At 37.9% G+C, this 15,625-nt stretch overlaps 1 protein-coding gene across 1 annotated transcript in view; it reads left to right on the top strand.

Annotated features, from left to right (window-relative positions):
• Window positions 1–8,949, top strand: part of RNF141 (ring finger protein 141) — a 29,828-nt gene extending 20,879 nt beyond the window's left edge. The window contains exons 5-6 of the mRNA XM_010384811.2: window positions 1,765–1,872; window positions 5,810–8,949. Coding sequence (XP_010383113.1) covers window positions 1,765–1,872; window positions 5,810–5,960 — 259 coding nt within the window. The 3' untranslated portion in view covers window positions 5,961–8,949. The remainder of the gene's footprint in view (window positions 1–1,764; window positions 1,873–5,809) is intronic.
• Window positions 8,950–15,625: the final 6,676 nt, after the last annotated feature.

Below are 15,625 nucleotides of genomic sequence, written 5' to 3'. Positions count from 1 at the left end.
GGTCATGCATCACCTAACAGTGTTTTGGTTAATGACAGACGATGGTGGTCCCCTAAGATTATAATGGAGCTAAAAAAATTCCTGTTGCCTATGGACATCATAGCCATCCTAATGTTGAAATGCAATGCATTACTCAAATGTTCGTGGTGATGCTGGTGTAAACAAACCTACTGTGCTGCTCATAGTATAAAAGTGTAGCACTTACAATTATGTACAGTAATATTCGATAATTATGTTACTGGTTTATGCATTTATTATACTATACTTTTAAATCATTATTTTAGAGTATACTCCTTCTACTTATTAAAAAAAAGGTAGCTGTAAAACAGCCTCGGGCAGGCCCTTCAGCAGGTATTCCAGAAGAAGGCATTGTTATCAAAGGAGATGACAGCTCCATGCATGTTACTGCCCCCGAAGACCTTCCAGTAGGACAAGAGGTGGAGGTGGAAGGCAGTGATGGTGATGATCCTGACCCTGTTTAGGCCTAGGCTAATGTGTGTGTTTATGTTTTAGTTTTTAAGAAAAAAGTTTAGAAAGTAAAAAAGTAAATAAAACTTAAAAATAGAAAAAAGCTTATAAAATATTTCAGTACAGCTGTACAATGTGTGTTTTAAGGTAAGTGTTATTACAAAAAGAGTCAAAAGTTAAAAAAGTAAAAAGTTTGTAAAGTTAAAAAATCTATAGTAAGTTAAGATTAATGTATCATTGAAGAAAGAAATATATTTTTATGAATTTAGTGTAGCCTAAATGTGCAGTGTTCATAAACTCTGTACAGTACTGTGCAAGTGCTATATAGTAATGTCCTAGGCCAAGCTTGTTCAACTCATGGCCCACGGGCTGCATGCAGTCCAGGATTGCTTTAATGTGGCCCAACACAAAATCATAAACCTTCTTAAAACATGAGATTTTTTTTTTTTGCATTTTTTTTTTAGCTCATCAGATATTGTTAGTGTTAGTGTATGTTATATGTGGCCCAAGAAAGACAATTCTTCCAATGTGGCCCAGGGAAGCCAAAAGATTGGACACTCCTGTCCTAGGCCTTCACATCCACGCACCACTACTCACTCACTGACTCACCTAGAGCAACTTCCAGGCCTGCATGCTCCATTTATGGTAAGTGCCCTATACAGGTGTACCATTTTTAATCTTGTATACCATATTTACACAGTACCTTCTCTGTGTTCAGATATATTTAGACACACAGGTACCTACCATTGTGTTACAGTTGCCTACAGTGTTCCATACAGTAACATGCTGTACAGGTCTCTAGCCTAGGAGCAACAGGCTATGCCATATAGCCTAGGTATGTAGTAGGCTAAAGCATCTAGGTTTGTATAAGTACACTATGATATTTACACAGCAGTGAAATCACCTAACAATGAGTTTCTCAGACCATATCCCTGTCTTTCAGTAATGCAATAACTATATTGGTTAAATTTGTTTATATAAGTCCAATATGATTAAAATGGGCTAAGTTATTTCCAGAAAGATTTGACTATTTACACTTTTGCCTGTTTTATCACAAAATGTATCCTTCATCTAGTCTTTCTTTATGAAATGTACCCCTCTTAATACTTTTTCCCTAATATATTTGCTATCCCTAAAAGATAATATTAACTTTAGTCTGATTTTGCACATGAGTCATATTGTGCTTTATACTGTGGGCATATAGATGTTTAATAATGCTTTTTAAAGCAGCAAAAACAAAGTATAAAGCATAATGACAGAGAATATAATTGTTTCAGCTCAGTTTTCACATTGCAGGGTGAAGCAGCTGACCGATGAGGAGGAGTGTTGTATCTGCATGGACGGGCGGGCTGACCTCATCCTGCCTTGTGCTCACAGCTTTTGTCAGAAGTGTATTGATAAATGGTAAGTTACCTACTGCATCCATGGGCTAGGCCAAGGTCAGTGGGATACTGTACATGAATAAACTTTGAAAAGTGCAAAAATACTGTGGTTAAGTATGAGAGAGATTTTATTCTTTAGTATTTTGAATTTTATGGCATGTCTTCTGCTGGTTAAAACTATTTTTATTTTTACACCTAACATTTATTAAATGTGGGGGTGTACCTTAGTTTTGACACTTTTCTTTTGCTGTATGAAAATTTGTGCCTGACTTAAGTCTAAAATTAAACATTTCCCTTTTTCCTCCTTTTTTCTCCTCATTTCTACATTTATTCTGTGTATATGTTTAGAAGGAAAAATTCTTGAATACTGGACCTGAGGGAACTTTAGAGATCAACTAGTGAAGTTCATTATTTTACAAAATAAGACTTGAGCGTTTAGGAGAATTTATAAAATACATACAATAAACTACATGTGTTTAATATACAATTTACTATGTTTCAACATATATACACACCCATAAAAATTATGAATTTTTATAAATGGAATCATATGTGCTTTTTTGTCTGGCTTCTTTCATTCAATCTGATTGTCTTGGTATTTATCCATGTTGTAGCATGTATCAATAGTTCATGCCTTTTTATTGCTGAGTAATGTCTGATATGTGGATACCATAGCTTGTTTATCCATTCACCTATTGAGGGAAATTAGATTGTTTTCCATTTTTAGCTATTACAAAATCAAGGTACTAGATACATTCATGGACAAGTCATTTTATGGATGTATTTTGGTTTTTTTCTTGGGTGAATACCTAGATGTGGAATGGCTAGATCATATGGTAGGTGTGTGTTTAACTTTTTAAAAAGCTGCAAGCTATTTTCCAAAGCAGTCTTGTGCCATTTTACACCCCCACTAGCAGCATATGAGATTGCATTGAATAAATATATCAATTTAGGGAGAGTGAATTTGTTACTAATAGTCTTCCCAGCCACATACACCGTATGTTTCTCCATTTATTTAGGCCTTAATTTCTCTCACCAATTTCTGTAGTTTTCAATGTTGCATATCTTTGACATCTATCCCCAAGTATTTCATATTTTTATGCTATTTTAAACAGTATTTAAAATTTCAGTTTATGATTGATACTAGTGTATGGAAATATAATAGATGTTTGTATATCAACCTTGTATCCTGCACCCTTATTAAAATCATGTATCAGTTCTGGTAGTATTTTTGTAGATTCCATAGGCTCTTCTTGAATGTCCGAATATCATTTTTCAAAGATTTTTTTTCTGATTCAGAATTCTAGACTTGAGAGTATTTTTTCTTTCAGTATGTTAATAACGTTGCTTCACACATATTTTGCTTCTAATGAGAACTCTGTCATCCTTTTTTCCTCTGTAGGTAATGTGCCATTTTTTCCCTCTCTTTTTAAGGTTATTTTCTTTTCATTGGTTTTGAGCACTTTGATTATGATGTGCCTTAGAGTAGTTTTTTCATGTTTCTTGTGCTTGGGGTTTATTGAGCTTCTTGGATTTGTAGATTTATAGTGTCATCAAATTTGGAAATTTTTCGGCCATTATTTTTTCAGATATTTTTCTATCTTCTCTCCCCTCTCCTGTGATTCCAATTACCATATATTAGCCCACTTGAAGTAGTCCCACAGCTCACTGATGCTACTTTTTTTCTTTCTTTTTTGAGTCTCTCTCTGGGTTTCATCTTGGATAGTTACTATTGCTATCTCCTTTCATATTCACCAGTCTTTTTTTTTCTTTAGTGTCTAACTTGCCATTAATTCTATCCAGTGTATTTTTTTAACCTCAGATAATTTTCATTTCTAGAAGTTTGAGTTTTTATTATCTTTCATGTCTTTCAATATCTTTGAGCTTTCCTCTAGTTTTTTAACTATGTAGAATATAGCTATAATCACTTTCCATTTTGTCTGCTAATTCTAGTATCTGTGTTAGTTCTGGGTGGTTGTGATTGATTTTTCTCTTTATTATGGGTTATATTTTTCTGCTGCTTTTTTGTATGTCTGGTAATTCTCAACTGGATGCCAGACTTTGTGAATTTTACCTTTTTGGGTATTGGATATTTTTGTATTCCTATGAATATTCTTGATCTTATTTCTGGAATATAGTTAAGTGACTTGGAAACAGTTTGATTCTTTTGGATCTTGCTTTTGTGATTTGTTAGGCAGGACCAGAGCAGTATTTAGTGTAGAACTAATTATGTCCCACTAATAGCAAGACCCTTTAGAAAACTCTACTAATGCCCCAAGAGTTATGAGGCTTTCCAGTCTGGCTGGTGAAACAGGCAGTTTCCCAGGCCCAGTGAGCTTTAAGGGACTATCTCCTCAAAGCCCTTTGATTGATCGTTCAGCCTCAGGTAGTATCCTCACATGCACACACTGATCAGCACTCTGCTGAGTATTCTGGCGGGGACACTTGCGTGGACCTCTGGAATTTTCCCTCTGTGCAGCTTTCCATTACCCTGCCCTGTAAACCCTAGCTGTTTGGCCTCCCAAGATTCTCAGTTCTGTGTGTTCAGCTCAGGAAGTTTGTCATGTTCCATCAAGGTTCCCCCTTCTTGATCAGGGGCTAGAAACTCTCGAGGCTGTAAGCTGGGGCAAGTATAGGTCTCACCTTCTTTGACCCCCATGTCCCAGGGATCACTGTCCTTTGTTGTCTGATGGCCAGTGCTTTATTTGAAAGATTATATGAAACCATTGTTTTAGTAATTTTAGATGGGAAGATAAATCTAGCCTCTTGGTTGGAAGCAGAAGTTGACTATTTTTAAATTGTGATGTTTTGTGCACAGAAGAGCACACATATAATTATCTTGTAAAATATCTCTGAGGAACCAGAAATCAACCTAAATAATATATGCCAGCTCTAGCTTTCACATTTAGTTTTTGGAACAGAGTTCGAAATTTTTGTGTAAAAGCCAAAGAGCAGTTGATATAAATAATTACTTTGGTCCCAGATTTCACTGAGAGATGAATAGAAAAACATTTTTCCCTGCATGATATGTCTCTGGCTCAAATATGGTATTTTTTAAATTACCAAAATAATGTTTGACAAGAAAAAAATCCTTTTCGAAAACATAATCTTAAAATGATCATATATGAGTTCTTTCCCTGTCAGAAAAATTATTGTGCATATAAAGTTTGTCTTTTATTTTAACTTTGTATGCTCCATTTTTATATAAGTCTTCCTGTTGCTTATGAGCCACAGGAATTTTTTCAGACCTTTAAGCAAGCAACAGGTACACATATTGTTGAAAGTCATTAGATGTTATTTAGAAAAATAATTAATAATATTCTTTCCTCTTGTCATATTCTCCTGCCACTGCCAAGAAGTTATTCCTAGAGTGATGGCTTCCATTTAAATAATCACAAATAAACATTTATACTTCACACTTTGACCAAATCTTCCATTGGTAGGAGGGAATTTCCTCTTCGGACTCACAAGGAATTTTTATTATAAAGGAAAACTTTACCTGTTTAGGTATGGGGATGTGAATTGCTGCATTGTTGGTAGCAACAAAAGACGGAAAAAAAAAAACTAAATGTCCTTCTGTGGGGGACTAAACAAATTATGGCATAGCGATACAGTGTATGTTAAAAAGAATAAACAGCTCTAACAGGTGCTGATACATAATAGTTTATAAGATATATTGACAAGTGGAGCAGTGATGTCTGTGCACGTGCATGTCTGTGTGTACACATAAAGCTTAATCAAGCTTAGTCTATCTCTAGAGGAATATATAAAAAACTGGTAACTGGTTGCCCCTGGGAAAGAGAATTGAAGATTGAGATAGGAGGGAGAGATTTATTTTTCACTGTATACTTCTATGCTATTTCCTTTTTTAAAGCCATGTGCATGTATTACTTTAAATAAAATCCTGTTTTTAAAAAAGAAGAAAAAGCAAACTGTTCTTGTTTTGACTTCTCTAATAGGAGTGATCGACACAGGAATTGCCCTATTTGTCGCCTACAAATGACTGGAGCAAATGAATCTTGGGTGGTATCAGATGCACCCACTGAAGATGATATGGCTAACTATATTCTTAACATGGCTGATGAGGCAGGCCAGCCCCACAGGCCATGACCTTGGAGTGAAAGTCTTCTGTTGCTATTGTGCACTACAAGTATTTAGTCATGGGGGAAGAATGCAGGGTTGTGGCACAGACACAGAAAAATCCGTTTTCCCCACTCTTTTATTTTTGCTATTCTGATCATTTGTGCTCCTTTTAAAAATAAACTTCCCATGTCTTCCATTTGTGGTACTAAAATTTGCTACTGTTTTAGACCATATTTTCCTGTTATTCATCTGTTCAAATTTGTATTATTACAACTAACAGCTCTTGAATTCTTTGCTAAAGGTAACAGCAGCACTTCCAGAGGCTTCTGAAACACTACTGTTTTGCAGGGCAGGAGTATTCTGGAATCTTTTTACTTAGATATAAAATAAACCTCAAATATTAAAAAGTTGTAGCCATTGGAGAGAGGAAATTTTAAGTGACTGAAAATGTAGAATACTTCAAAGTGCATGTTACTACTTAAAACTAGTCTTTCTGCTGGAATCTAAGGAGTATATATGCCCCCTTGTGGTTAATTATTGCTCCTTTAATAATTTTTACTTGATCCACAATTATTTCATAACTTTAACAGTGTGTTTTGGAACTACTGTGCTTAAAGGTTTGTTTGTTTGTTTTTGCCATACTGTGTAATTTGGGTGAGGTCTACAAAGTTGGGTATGACTTTCCTTTGCAAATGGATTTCTCCTGGGAAATTTTCTTGGCTGTTCTGGAAGTGCTTTCCCACAGCTGGGTAACTGTTCTAAATGGCTTTGATAATGCTTACACATCTTGGAATTTCAAAAGGAAATTCTTCTGCATCACAAATACTAAATTTTATATTTCTAAATTATTATAAGTCATTTAATATTGGTTTATGGTGCTTTTATTTCCTTAACTTGAAAACATCTTTCTGAGATTTCAGAGTCCTCAAATTTCTTAGATTAAGAGACAAGAGGTGCAGTGGTTCACACCTGTAATCCCAGCACTTTGGGAAGCCGCGGTGGGGGGATCATTTGAGGTTAGGAGTTTGAGACCAACCTGGCCAACATGGCGAAACCCTGTCTCTACTAAAATAACAAAAATTTAGCTCTACTAAAATACAAAAATCGTGGCGGCAGGCGCCTGTAATCTCAGCTACTCGGGAGGCTGAGGCAGGAGAATCGCTTGAACCCAGAAGGTGGAGGTTGCAGTGAGCTGAGATCACACCACTGCACTCCAGCCTGGGAGACAGAACAAGACTCCCTCTCAAAAAAAAAAAAGAAAGAAAGACAAGAAAATAGAGTGAGGCTTTTTTACCATATATACATAAAATACTTATGAAAATTAGAAGATAATTTGGCATTCTTACTCTTTCACTGTACTTCCATTGAAATACTCTTTCCATTAAAATATTCTGAAAGAAATAGTAATAATGGAATTGTGATCTTCAGTTGCACCTCAACCATTTTTTTTGCTTATGAACTAAAATTTCTAAAATTAATATTTCAGCATGTAATAAAACAAGGGCCTGTCTCCTTTAAAATTTAACATTCCATATAACTTTTTGACTTATTCATAAGTTGCAAATATTACTATTTTCCTAAACCAGGGTACACAATTTAAGTTGCCACTTATTGATGACAGAATTTCTGGATAATAGGATTTTAACAGGCAAGCAAATAAAAATAATCAATTTCAAGGAAAAACATCTGGCCAGAGGTAGCTTGATTTTGCCCCCCAAAATACTGAAGACTAATCCATTGACATTCATAATGGGACAGCTAAGTACCAAATAGCTAATTATTCCCTGTGGAGGTTTATGCAAGCAGAGTACCAGGGGCTCCATCATATCAACCTGGCAATGCACTTGGTGGTTGTGTGACCTTGAGAAAGTCTCTTACTCTTGTTTGTAGGTTCCTACTTTAGAAACTGAGACTTTATTTGTGGTTTTCACACTATTTCAGCAGCAAAAACTTTTTCAAGGAAAATCTTAACAGAACCCTTAAACACACGTGCATACACACATACCCTACACCCCACTATATAAAAGTCAAATTAATATAAATTTCCTTATTTATTGTATAAACTTTATATACTATAAATGTGATTAAGTCAATGAATAAAAACATAATAATGCATTGGTGATATCCAGCATGTTTGAATTTGGTGAGTAACACATACAGTGAGAGTCATTTTTTAAAAAAAAATTTTAATTAAATTCAAGTCAAATGTGCAGAACCCTGTATCTCCTCCATAGATTCTTAGTATTCCATGGAACGTATTTTGAAAACCTTGGGATAGATGATCCACTGAAACCTTTTCCAGCTCTAAGATTTTAAATTGTCCTTTTAGATTAGACTTGCTGAGTTTAATTCAGTTTGCCTAATTTTAAAATGTTTCTGAAAAGTGAACAAAGTTACCTTACAGAGTTTTGGATCTTTCCAGGGATAGCCAATGATTTTATCCCCCAGAATCCTTCACCTTTCAAAGAATTATTTAACATTGAGCCCAGTGACTCAAGAGGGCCCAAACCTTTTTATTTTACAATGTGAGCTCCAAGACACTTACTCATCTACTGTGAATATAAAATGTTATTATAGCCTTAGCAAATAAATGAGCACAGCTCTTTGTTCGCTCTATTAAACTGGGTGATAATTATTTAGATGTGAATGTTAGGTCAGTTCTACTGTAATAACTAATCGTAAAAGTTGTAAATTTGTTTAATGGATGAAATGTACACTTTTTGTATTCTGTACAGCTTTGTCTTTTTTAAATATGAAGTACTTAAATGTACTTACCATGATAGGAAATATAATGTGTGCCTTCTAGGATTTGTGAAGTGGTTTCATGAACTCAAGGACTTTGTTTTCCCTATCCTAACTCAATAACAGGGTTTACTCCGATTATGTATAGAACCTTAGTTTGAGAAAATGAATTTTACTATGTACTGAATTTAGAGGTTGAGAATAATAGTATCTGTGTTATTCTTAGTACCCACTGATAAATTGTGCAATAAATAATCTTTCACAAGTAATTTTAGCTAATTGAAGAGATTCTTTTCTTACGTAATTTCACATTCTAATATACTAAATGTTTATATTCCGTAGAGAACTATTTTATATTGTGTGCTGGGGGCTTATAATGTTTGTGTGCTGTTTTAAAATTCATTTCAAATTGGACTTGATTTCCTTATATCTAATGTATATCTGGGGGAAAAGGCTGCTTGAAAATATCTTTTGATTTGGTGATTTTTAACATTGGAAAGTTGAGTTTATTAAAAGATAGTCTAAAGAATTTCCATTTTAACTGTTATTGTCTGAAGTCAAGTCCAGGAATAAGAAAACTACTTGGAGATTAGGGAAGTCAACAGGTCACTCACATTTATGCTGGGCCACGCAATGACAATATAATATAAACATAAGCAGCTGACAACAGACTCAATCTTATGTCTTTTCACCCTCCCGTAGCGGTCTTCAACCTTTTTTTTTTTTTTTTTTTTTTATTATACTTTAAGTTCTAGGGTACATGTGCATAACGTGCAGGTTTGTTACATATGTATACTTATGCCATGTTGGTGTGCTGCACCCATCAACTCGTCAGCACCCATCAATTCATCATTTATATCTTGTATAACTCCCCAATGCATGCCCTCCCTCCTCCCCCCTCCCCCCTCCCCATGATAGGCCCCAGTGCGTGATGTTCCCCTTCCCGAGTCCAAGTGATCTCATTGTTCAGTTCCCACCTATGAGTGAGAACATGCGGTGTTTGGTTTTCTGTTCTTGTGATAGTTTGCTAAGAATGATGGTTTCCAGCTGCATCCATGTCCCTACAAAGGACGCAAACTCATCCTTTTTTATGGCTGCATAGTATTCCATGGTGTATATGTGCCTCATTTTCTTAATCCAGTCTGTCACAGATGGACATTTGGGTTGATTCCAAGTCTTTGCTATTGTGAATAGTGCCGCAATAAACATACGTGTACATGTGTCTTTGTAGTAGAATAATTTATAATCCTTTGGGTATATACCCAGTAGTGGGATGGCTGGGTCATAAGGTACATCTAGTTCTAGATCCTTGAGGAATTGCCATACTGTTTTCCATAATGGTTGAACTAGTTTACAATCCCACCAACAGTGTAAAAGTGTTCCTATTTCTCCACATCCTCTCCAACACCTGTTGTTTCCTGACTTCTTAATGATTGCCATTCTAACTGGTGTGAGATGGTATCTCATTGTGGTTTTGATTTGCATTTCTCTGATGGCGAGTGATGATGAGCATTTTTTCATGTGTCTGTTGGCTGTATGAATATCTTCTTTTGAGAAATGTCTGTTCATATCCTTTCCCCACTTTTTGATGGGGTTGTTTGTTTTTTTCTCGTATATTTGTTTGAGTTCTTTGTAGATTCTGGATATTAGCCCTTTGTCAGATGAGTAGGTTGCAAAAATTTTCTCCCATTCTGTAGGTTGCCTGTTCACTCTGATGGTAGTTTCTTTTGCTGTGCAAAAGCTCTTTAGTTTAATGAGATCCCATTTGTCAATTTTTGCTTTTGCTGCCGTTGCTTTTGGTGTTTTAGACATGAAGTCCTTGCCCATGCCTATGTCCTGAATGGTACTACCTAGATTTTCTTCTAGGGTTTTTATGGTATTAGGTCTAACATTTAAGTCTCTAATCCATCTTGAATTAATCTTCGTATAAGGGGTAAGGAAAGGATCCAGTTTCAGCTTTCTACTTATGGCTAGCCAATTTTCCCAGCACCATTTATTAAATAGGGAATCCTTTCCCCATTTCTTGTTTCTCTCAGGTTTGTCAAAGATCAGATGGCTGTAGATGTGTGGTATTATTTCTGAGGACTCTGTTCTGTTCCATTGATCTATATCTCTGTTTTGGTACCAGTACCATGCTGTTTTGGTGACTGTAGCCTTGTAGTATAGTTTGAAGTCAGGTAGCGTGACGCCTCCAGCTTTGTCCTTTTGACTTAGGATTGTCTTGGCAATGCGGGCCCTTTTTTGGTTCCATATGAACTTTAAAGCAGTTTTTTTCCAATTCTGTGAAGAAACTCATTGGTAGCTTGATGGGGATGGCATTGAATCTATAAATAACCTTGGGGAGTATGGCCATTTTCACGATATTGATTCTTCCTATCCATGAGCATGGTATGTTCTTCCATTTGTTTGTGTCCTCTTTTATTTCACTGAGCAGTGGTTTGTAGTTCTCCTTGAAGAGGTCCTTTACATCCCTTGTAAGCTGGATTCCTAGGTATTTTATTCTCTTTGAAGCAATTGTGAATGGAAGTTCATTCCTGATTTGGCTCTCTGCTTGTCTGTTACTGGTGTATAAGAATGCTTGTGATTTTTGCACATTAATTTTGTATCCTGAGACTTTGCTGAAGTTGCTTATCAGCTTAAGGAGATTTTGGGCTGAGACGATGGGGTTTTCTAAATATACAATCATGTCATCTGCAAACAGGGACAATTTGACTTCTTCCTTTCCTAACTGAATACCCTTGATTTCTTTCTCTTGCCTGACTGCCCTAGCCAGAACTTCCAGCACTATGTTGAATAGGAGTGGTGAGAGAGGGCATCCCTGTCTTGTGCCAGTTTTCAAAGGGAATTTTTCCAGTTTTTGCCCATTCAGTATGATATTAGCTGTGGGTTTGTCATAAATAGCTCTTATTATTTTGAGGTACGTTCCATCAATACCGAATTTATTGAGCGTTTTTAGCATGAAGGGCTGTTGAATTTTGTCAAAAGCCTTTTCTGCATCTATTGAGACAATCATGTGGTTCTTGTCTTTGGTTCTGTTTATATGCTGGATTACGTTTATTGATTTGCGAATGTTGAACCAGCCTTGCATCCCAGGGATGAAGCCCACTTGATCATGGTGGATAAGCTTTTTGATGTGCTGCTGAATCCGGTTTGCCAGTATTTTATTGAGAATTTTTGCATCAATGTTCATCAGGGATATTGGTCTAAAATTCTCTTTTTTTGATGTGTCTCTGCCAGGCTTTGGTATCAGGATGATGTTGGCCTCATAAAATGAGTTAGGGAGGATTCCCTCTTTTTCTATTGATTGGAATAGTTTCAGAAGGAATGGTACCAGCTCCTCCTTGTACCTCTGGTAGAATTCAGCTGTGAATCCATCTGGTCCTGGACTTTTTTTGGTGGGTAGGCTATTAATTGTTGCCTCAATTTCAGAGCCTGCTATTGGTCTATTCAGGGATTCAACTTCTTCCTGGTTTAGCCTTGGGAGAGTGTAAGTGTCCAGGAATTTATCCATTTCTTCTAGATTTTCTAGTTGATTTGCGTAGAGGCGTTTATAGTATTCTCTGATGGTAGTTTGTATTTCTGTGGGGTCAGTGGTGATATCCCCTTTATCATTTTTTATTGCATCTATTTGATTCCTCTCTCTTTTCTTCTTTATTAGCCTTGCTAGCGGTCTGTCAATTTTGTTGATCTTTTCAAAAAACCAACTCCTGGATTCATTGATTTTTTGGAGGGTTTTTTGTGTCTCTATCTCCTTCAGTTCGGCTCTGATCTTAGTTATTTCTTGCCTTCTGCTAGCTTTTGAATGTGTTTGCTCTTGCCTCTCTAGTTCTTTTAATTGTGATGTTAGAGTGTCAATTTTAGATCTTTCCTGCTTTCTCTTGTGGGCATTTAGTGCTATAAATTTCCCTCTACACACTGCTTTAAATGTGTCCCAGAGATTCTGGTATGTTGTATCTTTGTTCTCATTGGTTTCAAAGAACATCTTTATTTCCGCTTTCATTTCGTTATGTACCCAGTAGTCATTCAGGAGCAGGTTGTTCAGTTTCCATGTAGTTGAGCGGTTTTGATTGAGTTTCTTAGTCCTGAGTTCTAGTTTGATTGCACTGTGGTCTGAGAGACAGTTTGTTATAATTTCTGTTCTTTTACATTTGCTGAGGAGTGCTTTACTTCCAATTATGTGGTCAATTTTGGAATAAGTGCGATGTGGTGCTGAGAAGAATGTATATTCTGTTGATTTGGGGTGGAGAGTTCTATAGATGTCTATTAGGTCCGCTTGGTGCAGAGATGAGTTCAATTCCTGGATATCCTTGTTAACTTTCTGTCTCGTTGATCTGTCTAATGTTGACAGCGGAGTGTTGAAGTCTCCCATTATTATTGTATGGGAGTCTAAGTCTCTTTGTAAGTCTCTAAGGACTTGCTTTATGAATCTGGGTGCTCCTGTATTGGGTGCATATATATTTAGGAGAGTTAGCTCTTCCTGTTGAATTGATCCCTTTACCATTATGTAATGGCCTTCTTTGTCTCTTTTGATCTTTGATGGTTTAAAGTCTGTTTTATCAGAGACAAGGATTGCAACCCCTGCTTTTTTTTGTTCTCCATTTGCTTGGTAGATCTTCCTCCATCCCTTTATTTTGAGCCTATGTATGTCTCTGCATGTGAGATGGGTCTCCTGAATACAGCAGACTGATGGGTCTTGACTCTTTATCCAGTTTGCCAGTCTGTGTCTTTTAATTGGAGCATTTAGTCCATTAACATTTAAGGTTAATATTGTTATGTGTGAACTTGATCCTGCCATTATGATATTAACTGGTTATTTTGCTCGTTAGTCGATGCAGTTTCTTCCTAGCCTCGATGGTCTTTACATTTTGGCATGTTTTTGTGATGGCTGGTACCGGTTGTTCCTTTCCATGTTTAGGGCTTCCTTCAGGGTCTCTTGTAAGGCAGGCCTGGTGGTGACAAAATCTCTAAGCATTTGCTTATCTGTAAAGGATTTTATTTCTCCTTCACTTATGAAACTTAGTTTGGCTGGATATGAAATTCTGGGTTTAAAATTCTTTTCTTTAAGAACGTTAAATATTGGCCCCCACTCTCTTCTGGCTTGTAGAGTTTCTGCCGAGAGATCTGCTGTTAGTCTGATGGGCTTCCCTTCGTGGGTTACCCGACCTTTCTCTCTGGCTGCCCTTAAGATTTTTTCCTTCATTTCAACTTTGGTGAATCTGGCAATGATGTGTCTTGGAGTTGCTCTTCTGGAGGAGTATCTTTGTGGCGTTCTCTGTATTTCCTGAATTTGAATGTTGTCCAGCCCTACTAGGTTGGGGAAGTTCTCCTGGATGATATCCTGAAGAGTGTTTTCCAACTTGGTTCCATTTTCCCCCTCACTTTCAGGCACCCCAATCAGACGTAGATTTGGTCTTTTTACATAATCCCATACTTCTTGCAGGCTTTGCTCATTTCTTTTTCTTCTTTTTTCTTTTGGTTTCTCTTCTCGCTTCATTTCATTCATTTGATCTTCAATCGCTGATACTCTTTCTTCCAGTTGATCGAGTCGGTTACTGAAGCTTGTGCATTTGTCACGTATTTCTCGTGTCATGGTTTTCATCTCTGTCATTTCGTTTATGATCTTCTCTGCATTAATTAGTCTAGCTGTCAATTCTTCCACTCTTTTTTCAAGATTTTTAGTTTCTTTGCGCTGGGTACGTAATTCCTCCTTTAGCTCTGATAAGTTTGATGGACTGAAGCCTTCTTCTCTCCTCTCGTCCAAGTCATTCTCTGACCAGCTTTGATCCGTTGCTGGCGATGGGCTGCGCTCCTTCGCAGGGGGAGATGCGCTCTTATTTTTTGAATTTCCAGCTTTTCTGCCCTGCTTCTTCCCCATCTTTGTGGTTTTATCTGTCTCTGGTCTTTGATGGTGGTGACGTACTGATGGGGTTTTGGTATAGGTGTCCTTCCTGTTTGATAGTTTTCCTTCTGACAGTCAGAAGGACTGTCTGTTGGTCTGTTGGAGATTGCTTGAGGTCCACTCCAGACCCTGTTTGCCTGGGTATCAGCAGCAGAGGTTGCCGAAGATAGAATATTGCTGAACAGCGAGTGTACCTGTCTGATTCTTCCTTTGGAAGTTTCCTCTCAGGGGTGTACTCCACCCTGTGAGGTGTGGGGTGTCAGACTGCCCCTAGTGGGGGATTTCTCCCAGCTAGGCTACTCAGGGGTCAGAGACACACCTGAGCAGGCAGTCTGTCCGTTCTCAGATCTCAACCTCCGCGTTGGGAGATCCACGGCTCTCCCCAAAGCTGTCAGACAGAGTCGTTCGCGTCTGCACCGGCTCCTGCTACTTCCCCTGTTGGTCTTCAGCTGTGCGCTGTCCCCAGAGGTGGAGACTACAGAGACAGGCAGGCTTCCTTGAGCTGCTGTGAGCTCCACCCAGTTCGAGCTTCCCAGCGGCTTTGTTTACCTACTTAAGCCTCAGCAATGGCGGGCGCCCCTCCCCCAGCCTCGCTGCTGCCTTGCGGATAGATCGCGGCAGACTGCTGTGTTAGCAGTGAGGGAGGCTTCGTGGGCGTGGGACCCTCCCGGCCAGGATTGGGATATATTCTCCTGGTGTGCCTGTATGCTTACAGCGCAGTATTGGGGTGGGAGTTACCCGATTTTCCAGGTGTTGTGTGTCTCAGTTCCCCTGGCTAGGAAAACGGATCCCCTTCCCCCTTGCGCTTCCAGGTGAGGCAATGCCTCGCCCTGCTTCAGCTCTCGCTGGTCAGGCTGCAGCAGCTGACCAGCACCGATTGTCCGGCACTCCCTAGTGAGATGACCCCAGTACCTCAGTTGAAAATGCAGAAATCACCGGTCTTCTGTGTCGCTCGTGCTGGGAGTTGGAGACTGGAGTTGTTCCTATTCGGCCATCTTGCTCCGCCCCGCGGTCTTCAACCTTTTTGGCCCCAGGGACTGCGTTCATGGAA

The sequence above is a fragment of the Rhinopithecus roxellana genome, chromosome 15 (genome assembly GCF_007565055.1).
Source record: "Rhinopithecus roxellana isolate Shanxi Qingling chromosome 15, ASM756505v1, whole genome shotgun sequence".
NCBI classification, from domain to species: domain Eukaryota; kingdom Metazoa; phylum Chordata; class Mammalia; order Primates; family Cercopithecidae; genus Rhinopithecus; species Rhinopithecus roxellana.
Note: the sequence above shows the minus strand (reverse complement) of the source record. Positions and strands in the feature narration are given on the sequence as shown.